Raw genomic sequence first — 18666 nt, 5'->3', positions numbered from 1 at the left:
CCTGAAAACCTATCTCTTCAGGGAAGTCTATTCCGCTTTCAGCTAATAATGGAATCTTCTGTTCCTCCTACCAATCCATCCCCCACAGTTATTACCTTTTGTACCACTAGCCCCTCTTAGATTGTAAGCTCCGAGGATCAGGGCCCTCCTATCCCTCTTGTATTGAACTGTATTGTTGCTGTATTGTCTCCCTTATATTGTAAAGCACTGAGCAAACTGTTGGCGCCATATAAATCCTGTATAATAATAATAATAACAACGCAGTAGCACAACAGGGAGACAGTTGTCACCCTATAACAGGAAGTGCCAGACATTCATGGCAGGATCACCTGGCATTATTTTAATGAAACCTGCAGAAATGAAAAATGTCTATGATTCTCAAATCAACTAATCAGGTTCTCCCTTTCATTCTCCTGTACTGGAATAGAAACACAAAAGGTACAATCTGGCTGGTGTGGACAGGCCTGCTTGGAATATTGTCAATAACTCTATTAATCTTTTTGCCAGGCGGACATCGGACACCCCTGTGGTGCGGGAGAAAGTAGCGGATGTCAATCGGGGGATCTGTGATTGGATGAAGAAGGTATGGATAACTGAGCTGTTACCCAATCTCTGTGAGAGAGACACTTTCTTGCCATGTATTTTGGTATATAAATTCCCATTGTTACCTCCAGATTTGCTATGAGTAGCATAGATGTTACAAATGTTGCAAGCCCAGAGAACTTCACTTTTTGCTGTCTTTAATCTCAGTGCAATGGCAAGTCAATCAAGACTGCAAGAATTGCAACAAATAAAAGTGTCAGGGAAATTGCACCTTCACTCTGCTATTAGAGAATCAGCCATTCCTGGTTCTCTTAGATCGCCATAACACTCTAAATATTCAAATATTTCACAGTGCTAAGACCTCCCTGTTACCACACAGGATCACATAACTAAAGGCTGCAGTCTTGCCTGGATACACTGTGAAAAGCCTCCTGAATTTGACCACTGTAGATTAAATTAGCATCCATTAAAATAATAGAATTTACAGTAGAACTGTGGCCAGGCTATGGACATTCAAGCGTTTATATATTTTAACAAGCAGCAACCAAGCTTTAAAACAAGCTCACTTACTTCTGTAGCTGCAGATAATATGGAAAATTTCATCTTCAAAGTCCAAAACGGAGGCACTGAAACTGCCACACCACTTCCCTTGCTTTAGCTGGCTGCAGGGACTTAACAGCCTGTCATCCTACAGTAAATAAACAACAAGTGCTGCAAGCTGTCAGGATCTCTGTGAACTTTGAGGATGAATTTACCACAGCGCCTGCAACTACAGAGGTAAGGGATGGCTTGTATTAAAGTCTAACTTTCTGACCATGATTCATGTTGCACCCATATTTACGGTGTCACATAAAACATGGTCACAGTCTGCATCTCCATGCCCCCAAACCACCCCTCCCCCCATATGGAAGAAAAATATATTTGAATTATATTTTACAAATGTTCTTCCCAAATATATTGCCATATATATGAACTGCTTCAATTTTGGCCATATTTAATATATTTCAATATATATACATACTGTATGTTGAAATTAGTTTTTATTACAAAATATCTGAAAAATATTTTTTTTTAAATATATTTCAAATATACTGTATGTCTTTAAAAGGACAAATCTACATTTTTGGAATGCATTTACAAATATATGTAAAAATATATGTTAAAATGACTTTTTTATATGTTAAAAAAATCTGAGGAATATATTTAAAAATATATATTTTTAAAAATATTTTTTTAAAATATATTCTTCAGATTTTTTTTAACATATAAAAAAGTAATTTTAACATCTATTTTTACATATAAATGCATTCCAAAAATGTAGATTAGTATTTTTAAAGACATACAGTATATTTGAAATGTATTTTTTTTTTTTAATTTTTATATATTTTGTAATAAATGCATTTCAACATGCAGTATGTATAATATATATATATATATATATATATATATATATATATATATATATATTTATTGATTGATTGAAATATATTTTGAAATATATTCAATATGGCTAAAATTGTAGCATTTCAAATATATAGCAATATATTTAGGAAGAATTTTAAATATATTTTTCTTCCATGTGGGCCCCCCTATACCCCTTACTTAATGTGGGGTTCTTCTCCCTGCAGGATCCAGACTTTGTTTTATTTTGGCACAGAGATCTGTGAATGGGGAGATGACAAGTGCCATCTACCACTGCAGCAGAGGGACTTGTAGATCTTGTAGATCTCACTGCAGTTGTAGTCCATTGATAACTTCCTCCAGCTCTGGAACTGAAGATCCATACATTGGGAATGACCTATAGCTGGTGGAATAGTCTGCAGGAACTTGTGCGTTGCACCTATGATCCAATGATTGTGGCTGAAATGGTTTGTAGGCTCCAGTGCAAAAAATTACTGAATTAAAGTTTTTATTTATCGACGGGGGTACATTTATTAGTTGTTTCCAATAGGTGGAATATGCCTTTAGAGTTAATTTTTACTACTTCTTAGGAATATGTATAAATGTAAAAAGAAAAAAAAAACACTCCAAATTGTGGGCAGAGGTCCACTTTAAGCAGAGCTAGCAGTCTGCAATGTCTTATAGGTTTTGTTTTATCTTTACAGTAACTTTATTTTTTTTTGTTTCCAAACTTCTCCTCTACAGTCTGACCCTGTCGGCGACACCCGGGGACTGGACTGCAGCGAAGGTAAAACGAATGATCCATCAGTGGATTTACATGCTTCAGCGCTATTTCTATTTCCGGAGATTTATAGTGCAGAAGCCGCACGCTGGTAGCAAAATGGTTTTGTGTCACAGTGGGCAGTAATCTGTGACGAAAAACTGAGAGAGACGTTCAAAGCCGAGAGCTCAAAATTCCCTCGTACTAGCAAAACACTTGTCAAGCTGCTTCTGAAGCTAACATTAGGGGGAAAACCGAAGTTTTGGGCTTAGTTATCATAATCCCTCTATTTCCTACAGTCTCTTTATAGTATGGTCCTTTTGTAAGGCCCCTTCTACCTTCTCCATAGCCGGGTTTGTTAGGGATAGGTAATGATAGGTGGACAGGTAGATAAAGAGGGGCTATGAATATCAGCCATCTTTGAATGAGTGGCCCAAGCTCCAGAGTCTGCTTTGATCCCACTTCTAGTGGTAATAATGGCAGGCAGTACATTAATCCTATCCGTATCTCCAGACACTTGAGAAACTCATTATTGCCTTCTAGACCAGGGCTCTTCAAACTTTCCAAAGAAAGGGGGCCAGTTTACTGTCCTTCAGACTTTAGAGGGCTAGACTTTGGCCAGTGGGGGCAGCAAATGCCCCAATGTCAGTGGGAGTAAACAATGCTTCATCATTGGTATCAGTGGGAGGAATAGTGCTCCATCATTGGTGTCAGTGGGAGTAAACAATGCCTCATCATTGGTATCAGTGGGAGGAATAGTGCTCCATCATTGGTATCAGTGGGAGGAATAGTTCCCCATCATTGGTATCAGTGGAAGGAATAGTTCCCCATCATTGGTATCAGTGGGAGGAATAGTGCCCCATCATTGGTGTCAGTGGGAGGAATAGTGCCCCATCATTGGTATCAGTGGGAGGAATAGTTCCCCATCATTGGTATCAGTGGAAGGAATAGTGCCCCATCATTGGTATCAGTGGGAGGAATAGTGCCCCATCATTAGTATCAGTGGGAGGAATAGTGCCCCATCATTGGTATCAGTGGGAGGAATAGTGCCCCATCATTGGTATCAGTGGGAGGAATAGTGCCCCATCATTGGTATCAGTGGGAGGAATAGTGCCCCATCATTAGTATCAGTGGGAGGAATAGTGCCCCATCATTGGTATCAGTGGGAGGAATAGTGCCCCATCATTGGTATCAGTGGGAGGAATAGTTCCCCATCACTGGTATCAGTGGAAGGAATAGTGTCCCATCATTGGTATCAGTGGGAGGAATAGTTCCCCATCATTGGTATCAGTGGGAGGAATAGTGCCCCATCTCTGGTATCAGTGGGAGGAATAGTGCCCCATCTCTGGTATCAGTGGGAGGAATAGTGTCCCATCATTGGTATCAGTGGGAGGAATAGTGCCACATCATTGGTATCAGTGGGAGGAATAGTGCCCCATCATTGGTATCAGTTGGAGGTATAGTGCCCCATCATTGGTATCAGTGGGAGGTATAGTGCCTCATCATTGGTATCAGTGGGAGGAATAGTTCCCCATCATTGGTATCAGTGGGAGGAATAGTTCCCCATTGTTGTTATCAGTGGGAGGAATAGTGCCCCATCATTGGTATCAGTGGAAGGAATAGTGCCCCATCATTGGTATCAGTGGGAGGAATAGTGCCCCATCATTGGTATCAGTGGGAGGAATAGTGCCCCATCATTAGTATCAGTGGGAGGAATAGTGCCCCATCAATGGTATCAGTGGGAGGAATAGTGTCCCATCATTGGTATCAGTGGGAGGAATAATGCCCCATCATTGGTATCAGTGGGAGGAATAGTGCCCCATCATTGGTATCAGTGGGAGGAATAGTGCCCCATCATTGGTATCAGTGGGGGGAATAGTGCCCCATCATTGGTGTCAGTGGGAGGAATAGTGTCCCATCATTGGTATCAGTGGGAGGAATAGTGTCCCATCATTGGTATCAGTGGAGGAAAAGTGCCCCATCATTGATATCAGTGGGAGGAATAGTGCCCCATCATTGGTATCAGTGGGAGGTATAGTGCCCCATTGTTGGAATCAGTGGACCCATTCTTGATATTAAGATGAATAGTGCCCCATTGTTGGTGCCAGTGGGTGGAATAGTGCCCCATCAATGTTGTAAGTGGGAGGAATAGTGCCCCATCACTGATGTGAGTGGATGGATTAGTGCCACTTTGTTGGTATCAGTGGAAGGAGTGGCGCCCCATCATAGGTGTGAGCGGATGGAAAAATTACTGTATGCCCCAATATTGTTGTCAGTGGAAGGAATAGTGCTCCATCATTGGTATCAATGGGAGGAATAGTGCCCCATCATTGGTATCAGTGGGAGGAATAGTGCCCCATCATTGGTGTTAGTGGGAGGAATAGAGCCCCATTGTTGGTACCAGTGGGCCCATTGTTGGTATCATTGAGATGAATAGTGCCCCCAAAAAAATCACTGGTGGATTAACTGAAGTCTTTTCGAAACTGACCCTACAGTGTATGTATATACTTGTATGGCTTTGATTGGGACATTCCGTAGTTCTCTAGCTCAGGAGAGGGGCTGATGTGAATATTTCTATGTACCCCATAAACCCTGTGTAATATTGCTATATAAATATAATAGCTTATTGATTGCTTGAGTTGGATTCTGATTTCCATGAGCATGTACACTGAGATGTAAGCAAAGGCGGTGGTGTTTCTAGAAAACTAAAGCCCTGTACAGAGAGATGAGAATATCAGGCGAATGATCGTCTGTTTTTTGGGGGGTTTTTTTGCATGCTAGTCTCATATCGAAAGTGAAGAGGTTACTAAAGTTAGGAAAATTCTTGAACAACAGAATAAAAATTCGGAAGTGATGTAATGAATTCTATTGTATTTGTATTGTATTTTCGGCCTCAAACTACTAATTAAACAAAAATCATACAAGAAAAATTTTGGTGCTGGTCCCTTCGAATAATTTTGGACAAAAGCCGTGTGCTAACAATCAGATTATCATACGATCACTTCAAAAGCGGTATTTTTGATACGATTTTCTGATGGTGTGTACTAAGCTTAAGAAAACAGACAGAAGAGCTGGCGTTCCCAAAGCCCCACGTTTACAGATACAGTAGATGGTGTTCTCCGAATGCCAAGCTAAAAGACTGATAAGTTGATGTTCTCAGAACCTCAAAATAACAGACAGAGGAGATGGTGTTCTCTGAACCCTAATATTAATAGATTAGAACCCCAAGATAACAGTGTTAATTGCATTCACAGAACCCCAAGTTAAGAGATAAAGGAGACATTGGGGTTTATTTACGAAAGCTGGTTCACTCAGAATCTTGTGCACTTTTACATAGAAACCAATCAGCTTCCGGGTTTTATTGCTGAAGCTTAACTGAACAAGCTGAGGTTAGAAGCTGATTGGCTGCCAAGCACAGGTGTACCAGATTCTGAGTGAACCATCCTTAAGGTGGGAATACACGTTTAGAAAATCAACCGATCGGTCATCCGACGACTGAGAGGCGTTCGTTTGTTGGTCGAAATGGTGGCCCACATTAACCAATCTAAAAAAATTGTTGGTCGGCCAATGCATAGTGTTGACGTCTTCCGTACAAGTGGAAGTGATGCGGTGTGCATGTGACCTTGTAGCCACGCCCATCCGGCCAGAACGAGCGATATACACAATTACCAGCAATGAGTATAATATTGTTTATTACATGAGCTCTGAGGAAGGGGGTTTAGCTCCCGAAACGCGTTAGCCTATCTGCATCATTAGATACAGATGCATTGTGACTGTCTTTGTGGACCACTTTTATCACGTTGGTTTGTGAGTATATATCCTCTTTTCATTTAATAAATACGTGTTATACCACGGTGATGCACGATGAGAGTGCGCCCTTGTTTGTTCTTTTCCATCGTTTATTGCATGACCTATATACATAAATAGTGATAAATAAAATATAATCTGCAGAATACTGGTTTCATTATCTCATTAGGCCAGTCTACCAATGCATAGAAAATTGGTCGTTCATATGCAAAATGACAAAATTTTTCACTGTTGCTCAACCGGATTTTTTCATTCACAATATCGTTATCGGTTAAAACATCCCGCTCAGCAACGAAGAGAAAATCGTTCGATCAGTGGTTCCGCAAAATTTTTCGTATGATTTTCTTATCATGTGTATGGGGCATTAGTAAACAAACTCCATTGTTCTTAGGAACCCAAGTTAACAGAGTAGATGGTGTTCCCAAGGGTTAAGGGTTTAGGCAACTGTACTACATGAGAAGGCCCAGTGTGCTACGGCATTGAAGAGAAGAGAAGTTCTGGGCTGGTAGACTGTGTCCCATATGCATTACAAAGCCACATTTTTAGATTTAGTTGAAGTAAGTGTACTGCTAAACTGTGCTCTCAGGTCAACCAACATTATGTATATCACATTCATTGTTACATCTGTTAATATGGGAAGCTATTAGATGATTTAACTCCCAGCATAACCAGAATATTAGAGGTTGGGTGGACTAACCCTTTATGCTCCACAGTAAGAGAATTATGTTACTTGCGAGTGACGGTGCAACCAATTATGGTTCTAGGTGCAGATGAGCTCGGGGACCTGGACTCTTTCATTGACCAGACCTTCAGTGGAATCACATTTAACAGGCAATCTCAGGTGAAGAAGGTGGTATCACAAAGAAGTCAAGACAAAGGTAAGTGTGAAGACAGCTGGTATGAACCTTAAAGTAGAACTATAGGCAACACTTTTGGTTTAATTTTGAATAGTGTAAGGGAGGGTTATCACCTCTGTCAGATTTTTTTTGCTATGTCCCTTTGTGAATATTTCCCTTCTCATCCTATTCCATAGCCAAACAGTAAGTGAGGGGAAATACCTGCAACCTAAAGGGAATTCCTTGGAGACCCCAGGGTCACCAGAACTAGTGTCCCCGTTGGAAGATTTCCCCTCTATTACATTTCTGGGGACCATCCAAAATGTGGACTTTTCTTTTACTTTCTCTTTCAATGATAATGGTAAACAGGACAAATAGAGAGGATGGATCTCCCTAAAGGGGGGCACAGACAGCAATAACAATTGACAAGCATTCTGATCCCTTTCCACTAAAAAAAGTTTTGCCTTTAGTTATACTTTAATATATAACCAATAAAAAAATGTTTGAAAATGCAAGCTTGAATTCTAGGTTTCTATGGGGAGCAAACAAATCCCTCTTCTACATATCCCTGATTTACTGGGTTGTGAGTTCTTGGCTGCTAATTGTACCTCCAAGGAGGCCATGGTTGAGTGTAACTAGACCGTTCATTCCTGGATCAGCGACCTGCAGCCTCATGGAGATATGGTCATTAGTGGAGGAAGCCTCCATAAGAGGGTACTATTGGAGGATGGGTTAAGGGCACTGGATTGGGATGAATCAGTATATTGTCTCCAAGTATCTTTCATAAATAAAGTAAGATGTACAGAGATCCAAGGAGGCTGCAGACCATGCTGCAAAAAAAAAAAAAAAAAATTAGAAGCACTCCACTTTCACTTTAACAGATGGCTTGTCCGGTGCATTTCTTATTGAACTCATTGAAGGCCTGACACTTATAAACCTATTAACAGAGAGCAAACCTGATCCCCTTCCAATATTTTCCCATCTTCAACACATGTCACCCGGTGTAATATTGCTTTATAAAGGCAATTTATAGGGTGTTCACGTTCTAAGATAAACACTGACTTAGACACCCATAAACACATCACTCTCAATAATTATCTTGTATTTGCAATTTTATTTCAGCTCGTAAATATTAGGGACTTATTTTCACAAGCTAACATAAAAGAAAAATAGAGGTGTTACCAAACCCATCAGTTCTCTGCTGAGCGCAGAAATAAAGATCAAGAGTTGTGTATTTGTGATGGTCTCCTTGGAATGATTGAGGGACATGGGGATACTCTGATTAAAAAGGGGTTTAGAAACCCAAGTGATGGAAAAAAGACAGTAGATTGGGTCAGAGACTGCAGGTGCGTGGACAATGTACCAAATTGTTGCCTGGTGCAGTCTACTTTCTCCACTGCAAGTGGCGCTCAACCACAGTGTCATTGCAGAGGGAGAGGAAGTCAGAATGAACATGGTTCCTCTATGGCAGGGGTATTAAATTAAAATTCAAGGAGGTCAGGTCACTAAAATTTTCAGAAGGAACATGGCTCCTCTATGGTTTCCTGAGTCACCGGGGAAGCTATCCAGTTGGATGCTTCCACCCCATGTGACTCTGGTGGCCATCTTGGGTTAAGCAGAGTCAATTGAAAAACCTGGCTCCCGTGTTTGGTGCGAATTTTGCATGTGGGTAGTGTAGGGACAGTAATTAGCAGCAGGGTGAGGGTTCCTGATGAGTAGGGAAAGTGCAGGGACACACCATGCTTCCTGGAAGCCTTCCCGATTTGGTATGGACTGGCCAGGACACATTCCACCCTTTGAGATAGAGGTGCTCCCAATGCCTTCTATTTTATGCTTTGTTACAACATTTTGTGAGTGCACCCGATCGGGTTGTCTCTCCACTGGATAGATCTGCCTGTTTGAACTTTAACTTCAATACAGTTCTGTTACTGCAACTGGACTCTGCGTGTTTACTGCCTCCTCACCACAAAATTATGGTGGGGGACTGTTGGTTTGGTTTGTGGCCTTTCTTGAACAATATGTAGCAGTTGATGGCTACAGGCATCTGGACTTGCAAATCATTCATCCTAATCCACTCACTCTATCACATGTAAGGTGTCAAGGCAAATGTTGACTGTCCAAGAACATGATGGGAGGTGGAGAAATTGCAACATCACCCTATGCGTTTTACACAGTCCCATCCCATGGTGTCATGAAGTCTAAGACTGATATCAGTCCCTAGCCCTCAAGGGGTGTACAATCTAAGGTCCCTAACTCACATTCATACACATACTAGGGCCAATCTACCTACCAGCATGTCTTTGGAGTGTAGGAGGAACCAGAGCACCCAGATTAAACCCATGCAGGCACAGGGAGAGCATGCAAACTACAGGCAGGTGGTACCTTGGTTGAGATCCGAACCCATGACCCTAGTGCTGCTAGGTAGAAGTGCTAACTACTTAGCCACTATGCTACCTTGTTTAGTTGTCAGAATTAAATGCCTGAAGATGAGAATTGTCATCAAATTGCAGGGGCAGAGACTGTTAGTGGATTACTAGATTCAAGAAATAGTGTCGCCGTTGGAAGATTTCCCATCTATTAAATTTCTGGGGACCATCCAAAATTTGGGCTTTTCTTTTACTTTCTCATTCAATGATAATGGTAAGCAGGACTAATAGAGAGGGTGAATCTCCCTAAAGGGGGGCACAGACAGCAATAACAATTGACAAGCATTCTGATCCCTTTCCACTAAAAAAGGTTTTGCTTTTAGTTATACTTTAATATATAACCAATAATAAAAATGTTTGAAAATCCAAGCTTGAATTCTAGGTTTCTATGGGGAGCAAACAAATCCCTCTTCTACATATCCCTGATTTACTGGGTTGTGAGCTCTTGGCTGCTAATTGTACCTCCAAGGAGGCCATGGTTGAGTGTAACTAGACCATTAATTCCTGTTTCAGTGACCTGCCTTATGGAGATATGGTCATTAGTGGAGGAAGCCTCCATTAGAGGGTACTGTTGGAGGTTGGGTTAAGGGCACTGAATTGGGATGAATGAGTATATTGTCTCCAAGTAGCTTCCAAAAGTAAAGTAAGATGTAAAGAGACCCAAGGAGGCTGCAGACCATGCTGCAAAAAAAAAAAAAAAAATTAGAAGCGCTCCACTTTCACTTTAATAGATGGCTTGTCCGGTGCATTTCTTATTGAACTCATTGAAGGCCTGACACTTATTAACCTATTAACAGAGAGCAGACCTGATCCCCTTCCAATCTTTTCCCATCTTCAACAGATGTCACCCGGTGTAATATTGCTTTATAAAGGCAATTTATAGGGTGTTCACGCTCTAAGATAAACACTGATTAGACACCCATAAACACATCACCAGGGGCGGACTGAGCATTTGGAAACTCAGGCACTGCCCGAGGGCCCGGGGTCAGTAGGGGGCCCCATGAGATGCCCCTGGTACCTTTTTCATAGGCTTTTTTGAGTTTGGGCAAGGATACAGGGGCCCCATGATCCCCTATTGCCCGGCGGCCCCATGAGTTGTCAGTCCGCCCCTGCACATCACTCTCAATAATTACCTTGTATTTGCAATTTTATTTCAGCTCGTAAATATTAGAAACTTATTTTCACAAGCTAACAGAAAAGAAAAATAGAGGTGTTACCAGTCATGACCAAGCCCATCAGTTCTCTGCTGAGCGCAGAAATAAAGATCAAGAGTTGTGTATTTGTGATGGTCTCCTTGGAATGATTGAGGGACATGGGGAGACTCTGATTAAAAAGGGGTTTAGAGACCCAAGTGATGGAGAAAAGACGGCAGATTGGGTCAGAGACTGCAGGTGCGTGGACAATGTACCAAATTGTTGCCTGGTGCAGTCTACTTTCTCCACTGCAGGTGGCGCTCAACCACAGTGTCATTGCAGAGAGAGAGGAAGTCAGAATGAACATGGTTCCTCTATGGCAGGGGTATTGAATTAAAATTCAAGGGGGTCAGGTCACTAACATTTTCTTATGGCCAAGGGTGTGCCGATCAGTGTGCCCCCTTACATTAGGTGTCGCCATCAGAGTGAAACTTTACATCATGTATTCCTATCACATCAGGTGTGTCCATCAGAGAGATCCTTTACATCAGTTGTCCCCATCAGAGTGCCCCTTTACATCAGATGTCCCCATCAGAGTGCCCCTTTGCATCAGGTATCCCCATCACATCAGGTATCCCCATCACATTGCTACCTTACATCAGGTATTCCCGTCAGAGTGCCCCCTTACACTCAAAGTACCCCTTTCTATCATATTTCCCCATCAGAGTGCCTCTTTACATCATATTCCCCATCAGAGTACCCCTTTCCATCACATGTGCTCATCAGAATGCCCCATTCCACAGTATGTGCCCATTTGTGCCCCCTTAACATAAAATAAGGGGCACTCTGATGGATACATTTATATTAAGGGGCACTCTGATGGAATCATGTTATATTAAGGGGCACTCTGATGGAATCATGTTATATTAAGGGGCACTCTGATGGATACATTTATATTAAGGGGCACTCTGATGGGCACATTTATATTAAGGGGCACTCTGATGGATACATGTTATATTAAGGGGCACTCTGATGGATACATTTATATTAAGGGGCACTCTGATGGATACATGTTATATTAAGGGGCAGTCTGATGGATACATGTTATATTAAGGGGCACTCTGATGGATACATGTTATATTAAGGGGCACTCTGATGGGCAGATTTATATTAAGGGGCACTCTGATGGGCAGATTTATATTAAGGGGCACTCTGATGGATACATTTATATTAAGGGGCACTCTGAGGGCCACATTCTATGTTAAGGGGCACTCTGATGGGCTCATTTATATTAAGACTACACCCTACCTTGAGGGCATACAGGAGCTGTGCCGGGATCCTTGCTGGATGCTTATGTACAGGCAGGGAGTGGGAGTCGGAGAAACAGTGGGCTGAAAGAGGTGAGGTGCACACGTGATGTCATGTTGCCATGACAACTGCCCTGCTCAGCGGCGGATCTGTCATTGCGGGCTGGCGGTCCAGGCGGCAGCGCTGCTGGGGCCGTTTGTGAACCGCGGTCCGCCATTTAGTGACTGCTGCTCTATGGTTTCCTGGGTCACTGGGGAAGCTATCCAGTTGGATGCTTCCCCCCCATGTGAATCTGGTGTCCATCTTGGGTCAGGCAGAGTCTACTGAAAACCCTGGCTCCCAGGTTCTATGTATGAAGATAAAAAACCTTCCCAATACTCACCTAAGCCCCTCTTGATCCAGCCATGTGCACTGGAGACTCGGCTTTCCCGGGACTCCCTCTTCTCATTGTCTGGGACAGAAGCGGGTGCCATTGGCTCTCACATCTGTCAATCACAGCCAGTGAGCCAATGAGAAGAAAAATGGGGTGGGGCCGAGTCGCGGCTCCACGTGTGAATGGACACACAGAGCAGCTGGTGCCCCCATAGCAAGCTGCTTGCTGTGTGGGAACTCAACAGGAGGGAGGGGCCAGGAGAGCCTGCGGGGGACCCGAGAAGAGGAGGATCCGGGTTGCTCTCTGCAAAACCACCGCACAGCAGATAAGTATAGGCATGTTTGTTATTTTTTCTTAAAAAAAAAAATAAGCCTTTAGAATCAATTTAATCGCATAAGGACCGCCCACAGTGGATTTACTGCTGCAGGGTGGCCCCTGTGCACAAAATCACATATATATATATATATATACACATGATTCTGCATTTCCGGGTAGGGGGCGCGCACGAGGCGCACAACTGCCCTACCTGCGCTGTTGGTTGTGGCCCCGGGTGTAAATCACCGGGTCCCGGCCAATGATTACCAGCTGGTGCCTGGTGATTACCGGTGACCACCGACATGGAGAAGGGCTGCATTGTTTTCCTACAGCCCTCCTCCCTGTCAGTTTGGGCACACTGCTTGGGATGGCTGAGCAGAGCCATACTGATCAGTGTGCTTACAGTGAAGCACCCCCCCCCCGCCCCTAGTAAAACACTCCCATCACACAGTTAACCCTTTGATCACCCCACATATTAACCCCTTCCTGCCCAGTTGCATTAGTACAGTGTCAGCGCTTATGTTAGCATTGATCATCGTATTGGTGTCACTGGGGATGTCAGTGACACAGTCAGTCCCCCCCAGTGTCAGAATGCCCGCCGCAGTCCCGCTATAAGTCGCTGATCGACGCCATTACTAGTATTAACAAAAAAAAATGTCCAGTATCTATAACGCCATATGTAAATGCTATAACTTTCATGTAAACCAATTAATTTACACGTATTGGGATTTTTTTTTAACAAAGACACGGAGCAGAATACATTTTGGCTGAAATTTATGACGAAATTTGACATTTTTGAAATTTTTTTACTGGATATATTTAATAGCAAAAAGTCCAAAATATTGTTTTTTTTTCTCAAAATTGTCAGTCTTTTTTTTTTTTTATAGCGCAAAAAATAACAAAAACGCACAGGTGATCAAATACCACCAAAAGAAAGCTCTATTCATGGGGAAAAAAGGAAGTAAATTTCATTTGGGTGCAGAGTTGCATGACCGCGCAATTGTCAGTTAAGGTAACGCAGTGCCGTAACCAGGGGGCGGACTGACCAATCAGGCACTGCCCGAGGGTCCAGGGTCAGTAGGGGGCCCCATGAGATGCCCCTGGTACCTTTTCATAGGCTTTATTGGGTGTGGTTTGAGTGTGGGTGAGGACACGGGCCCCATGATCCCCGATTGCCCGGGGGCCCCATGAGTTGTCAGTTCGCCCCTGGACGTAACGCAAACCGCTTCTTTAATATTGCTGGAGTGTCCCAAGGATTCCCTGTACCCATACAAGGCCAGGTTTCCAATAAAGCATCAGAAAAGGATACCCCTTGACCAGGGGCGGACTGACAACTCATGGGGCCCCCGGGCAATAGGGGATCATGGGGCCCCTGTGTCCTTGCCTAAACTCAAAAAAGCCTATGAAAAAGGTACCAGGGGCATCTTATGGGGCCCCCTACTGACCCCAGGCCCTTGGGCAGTGCCCGAGTTTCCAAATGGTCAGTCAGCCCCTGCCCTTGACAACTCATTGAGCCAGAAGAGTGTGTGCTTGGCTGCCAGTCAGTGGCTTCCTGAGGCAGGTGCGGGGGGGTGCGCGCCGCACCGGGTGACACCGACCGCATGGGGTAGCACTGGACCCGCTCCACAAAAAGGTAAGTTGTGAAGCAAGCAGACAATCCCGGCAGAATGGATGGGATCTGCGGATTGGGAGCATAATGGATCGGATCCATCCTGCGGGGATCGTCGGCTTTCTTTACAACTTACCTTTTCGTGGAAATGTCCGGTGTCACCCCGTATAGGTTGCATGCCGACGATCCCCGCAGGATGGATAGGATCTGCAGATTGGGGAGCAGATCCATGATGCTCAATCCACAGATCCGATCCATTCTGCGGGGATCGTCGGAGGGGGTGTCACCAAGTGTTACCGCACCGGGTGACACAAACCCTAGGGACGCCCCTGCCGCCAGTGCACCTATTTGGGGGAAGGAACCTTGGGACCAATCAGTGGGCCCCTTCAGGGGTGAGTCCTACACAGGGGTGGACTGACCATTTGGAAACTCGGGCACTGCCCGAGGGCCCAGTGTCAGTAGGGGGCCCCATGATATGCCCCTGGTACCTTTTTCATAGGCTTTTTTGAGTTTGGGCAAGGACACAGGGGCCCCATGATCCCCTATTGCCCGGGGGCCCCATGAGTTGTCAGTCTGCCCCTGGTCCTACATACAGTGTATATCTCTGGATGGTCTGGGAAGAGTTCGGAATACCCAAGAACTATATTCAGCATGTGTTGGGGGACGGGACGTGCGGACTGATCGCTCAGTATGTGACCCCTATGTACTATTCCCACAGAAATGAATAACATGATAATAAATGACAAAAGTGTTCTCTTGGGATTCAGAATTATACATAGAGAACAAAGCAAAGACAGGAATACTATAGTGATAGAAGTGCAATAGATACACATAGAACGGAGAGAGACACCGCCGTCTTTTTCCTGTGTAGCGTGTGCGTTTCGCCTGCGATGCTTCCTGCAGACCATCCTGTCTGGCGTTTGATGAATCGGAGTGTTGGCAGCCGTTGTGAGCTCCCCTGCAGGCCTTCTCTCCTACTTCAATCAGTGCCGCGCAACACGCACGCACACCTTCCACGCAGGAACCGCCGCAATCACAACAAACAGCGCTTTAAGTATATCTAACGCAACATTTTTTTATTTTGGAGTGAAGAGGGGTGAGAACATCTGCCAGGCTTGTATTTCCAGCTCTGTCCCTATTAAGGAGCGTCACTCTCTCTGTGTTGGAAAATGGAATGAAACCAGCTCCTGCTGTAATTTTCATCTTTCAATTGAGAACTTTTTACACGCAGTAATTTTTTTTTGCCAATAGATGTCCTCAATCTAATGGCCGGCATCATTTGATCTACTTTCTCTGAGCCCAGGTCATATTTATTTATTATTATTATTTATTTCAGGTACTTTTATAGCGCCATCAATTCACGCAGTGCTTTACACATATACCGTATTTTCCGGCGTATAAGACGACCCCCTACTTTTCCTGTTTAAAATGTAGTGTTTGGGCTATACTCGCCGTATAAGACTACCCCTCTTCCAGTGCACACCAGTGGGAAGAATCGTGCCCCATCATTGGTGTCAGTGGGAGGAATAGTGCCCATTCATTGGTGTCAGTGGTAGGAATAGTGCCCCATCATTGGTGTCAGTGGGAGGAATAGTGTCCCATCATTGGTATCAGTGGGAGGAATAGTGTCCCATCATTGGTATCAGTGGCAGGAATAGTGCCCCATCATTGGTATCAGTGGGAGGAATAGTGCCCCATCATTAGTATCAGTGGCAGGAATAGTGCCCCATCATTTGTGTCAGTGGGAGGAATAGTGCCCCATCATTGGTGTCAGTGGGAGGAATAGTGCCCCATCATTGGTGTCAGTGGGAGGAATAGTGCCCCATCATTGGTGTCAGTGGGAGGAATAGTGCCCCATCATTGGTATTAGTGGGAGGAATAGTGCCCCATCATTGGTATCAGTGGGAGGAATAGTTCCCCATCATTGGTATCAGTGGCAGGAATAGTGCCCCATCATTGGTGTCAGTGGGAGGAATAGTGCCCCATCATTGGTGTCAGTGGGAGGAATAGCACCCCATCATTAGTGTCAGTGGCAGGAATAGCGCCCCATCATTGGTGTCAGTGGAAGGAATAGTGCCCCATCATTGGTATCAGTGGGAGGAATAGTGCCCCATCATTGGTGTCAGTGGGAGGAATAGCACCCCATCATTAGTGTCAGTGGCAGGAATAGCGCCCCATCATTGGTGTCAGTGGAAGGAATAGTGCCCCATTATTAGTATCATTGGGGGGAATAGCACCCCATCATTGGTGTCAGTGGAATAGTGCCCCATCTTTGGTGTCAGTGGGGGGGGGGGAATAGTGCCCCATCGTTGGTGTCAGTGGGGGGGGAGTAATAGTATCCCATCATTGGTGTCAGTGGGGGGTGGAATAGTGCCCCATCATTGGTGTCAGTGGGGGGTGGAATAGTGCCCCATCATTGGTGTCAGTGGGGGGTGGAATAGTGCCCCATCATTGGTGTCAGTGGGGGGGGGGAATAGTGCCCCATCGTTGGTGTCAGTGGGGGGGAGGAAAAGTGCCCCATCGTTGGTGTCAGTGGGAGGAATAATGCCCCATCATTGATATCAGTGACACCAACGATGGGGCACTATTCCTCCCACTGACACTTGCTGACCCCTGCTCCAGTACGGTGCTGCTGCAGCCAGCATATGTGGTTGCAGCAGCACCTAAGCACGGCACACTTACCTGCATCTCCACTCGATTTTCGCGGGGCCGCTCAGCTCCGCCTCCTCGCCGGTGATTGGCCGCCTGTGTGCCTTTCCTGAGCTACAGTTCTGGCGGCCAATCACCGGTGAGGAGGTGGAGCCGAGCAGCCGTGCGAACATCCAGTGGACGAACCGAAGGAAGGAGCAGCCGCGCTTCCTGGACCGGATCGTCGTGGGACCGGAGCCAGGTAAGAGACAGCAGCCCCTGCCCACCCCTGTACTTAGTTTCCCTTCTGTTGGAAGGGGGGGGGGCGGCAGCACCGCGACGCCCCCCTAAAAAGTTTCAGCATGCCGTTACCGGCGTATAAGACGACCCCCGACTTTTGAGAAGATTTTCAAGGGGTAAAAAGTCGTCTTATACGCCGGAAAATATATTGTACGTCTGGGAAGAGTTCGGAATACCCCAAAAATAGCTGCAGCATGTATGTGTATGTATGAATGTGAGTTAGAGACCTGCCCTCAAGGGGCGTACAATCTAAGGTCCCTAACCCTCAAGGGGCGTACAATCTAAGGTCCCTAACCCTCAAGGGGTGTACAATCTAAGGTCCCTAACCCTCAAGGGGTGTACAATCTAAGGTCCCTAACTCACATTCATACATACACATACTAGGGACAATTTAGACAGGAGACAATTCACCTACCAGCATGTCTTTGGAGTGTGGGAGGAAACCGAAGTACCCGGAGGAGACCCACGCAGGCACAGGTAGTGCCGTGGGTGGGATTTGAACCAATGACCCTAGTGCTGCCAGGCGGAAGTGCTAATCTGTATTGAACCTGCCTCAGCCTGGGCTTGGACAGTGAAAGAAGAAGCAGTGCATTGATGACATAATTTCTCTGTCACTCTGCTCTCTTCTCCTATCAGCATGCTTCTTGTCAGTGCATGAACTGATTGGCTTCTTTTTTGCTCCTTTTTCCTCTCACACGCCAGCCCTGCTGTACAGGGCCTGCAAGAGGCTGATACCAGGTCAAATTCTGGTACTTACACTACTTGTATGCAGCCCCCCAGCCTCCTTTATACTTACCTGAGCCTGATCTCGATCCAGTAATGTGCATGAGAGCAGCAGCTCTCGGCTCTCTCTCTCTTTTTATTCTTTTCGTATTGGGCAGAAAGACAATGGCTTGTGCTGCTGTTAATCACAGCCAGTGAGGAAAGAGGGGGGGAGGTATGACATGTTTGTTATTTTTTAATAAATAACTTTTTTGCCTTTGCAATCACTTTTATTTGTATATTTTTATCAATGCCTTAAGTTATGAGTTGAACAGGGGCGGACTGACCATATGGGTACTCGGGCAATGCCCGAGGGCCCGGGGTCAGTAGGGGGCCCCATGAGATGCCCCTAGTACCTTTCATAGGCTTTTTTAGGTGTGGTTTGAGTGTGGGTGAGGACACAGGGGCCCCATGATCCCCTGTTGCCCGGGGACCCCATGAGTTATCAGTCCGCCCCTGGAGTTG

General features: G+C 44.9%; 1 protein-coding gene across 3 annotated transcripts in view; it reads left to right on the top strand.

Annotated features, from left to right (window-relative positions):
• LOC149433892 (uncharacterized) overlaps nucleotides 1–18666 on the top strand; it is a 56877-nt gene that overhangs the window by 13904 nt on the left and 24307 nt on the right. For all 3 annotated transcript variants that reach the window (XM_089664326.1, XM_089664327.1, XM_089664325.1), the window contains 3 exons: nucleotides 508–583; nucleotides 2689–2731; nucleotides 7276–7389. In XM_089664326.1, coding sequence (XP_089520452.1) covers nucleotides 508–583; nucleotides 2689–2731; nucleotides 7276–7389 — 233 coding nt within the window. The remainder of the gene's footprint in view (nucleotides 1–507; nucleotides 584–2688; nucleotides 2732–7275; nucleotides 7390–18666) is intronic.

The sequence above is a fragment of the Staurois parvus genome, unplaced genomic scaffold, assembly GCF_062004578.1.
Source record: "Staurois parvus isolate SC_StPar_1 unplaced genomic scaffold, SC_StPar_1.0 ptg001882l, whole genome shotgun sequence".
Classification (NCBI taxonomy): domain Eukaryota; kingdom Metazoa; phylum Chordata; class Amphibia; order Anura; family Ranidae; genus Staurois; species Staurois parvus.
The sequence above is the reverse complement of the archived record's forward strand: the minus strand, read 5'-3'. Positions and strand labels throughout refer to the sequence as shown.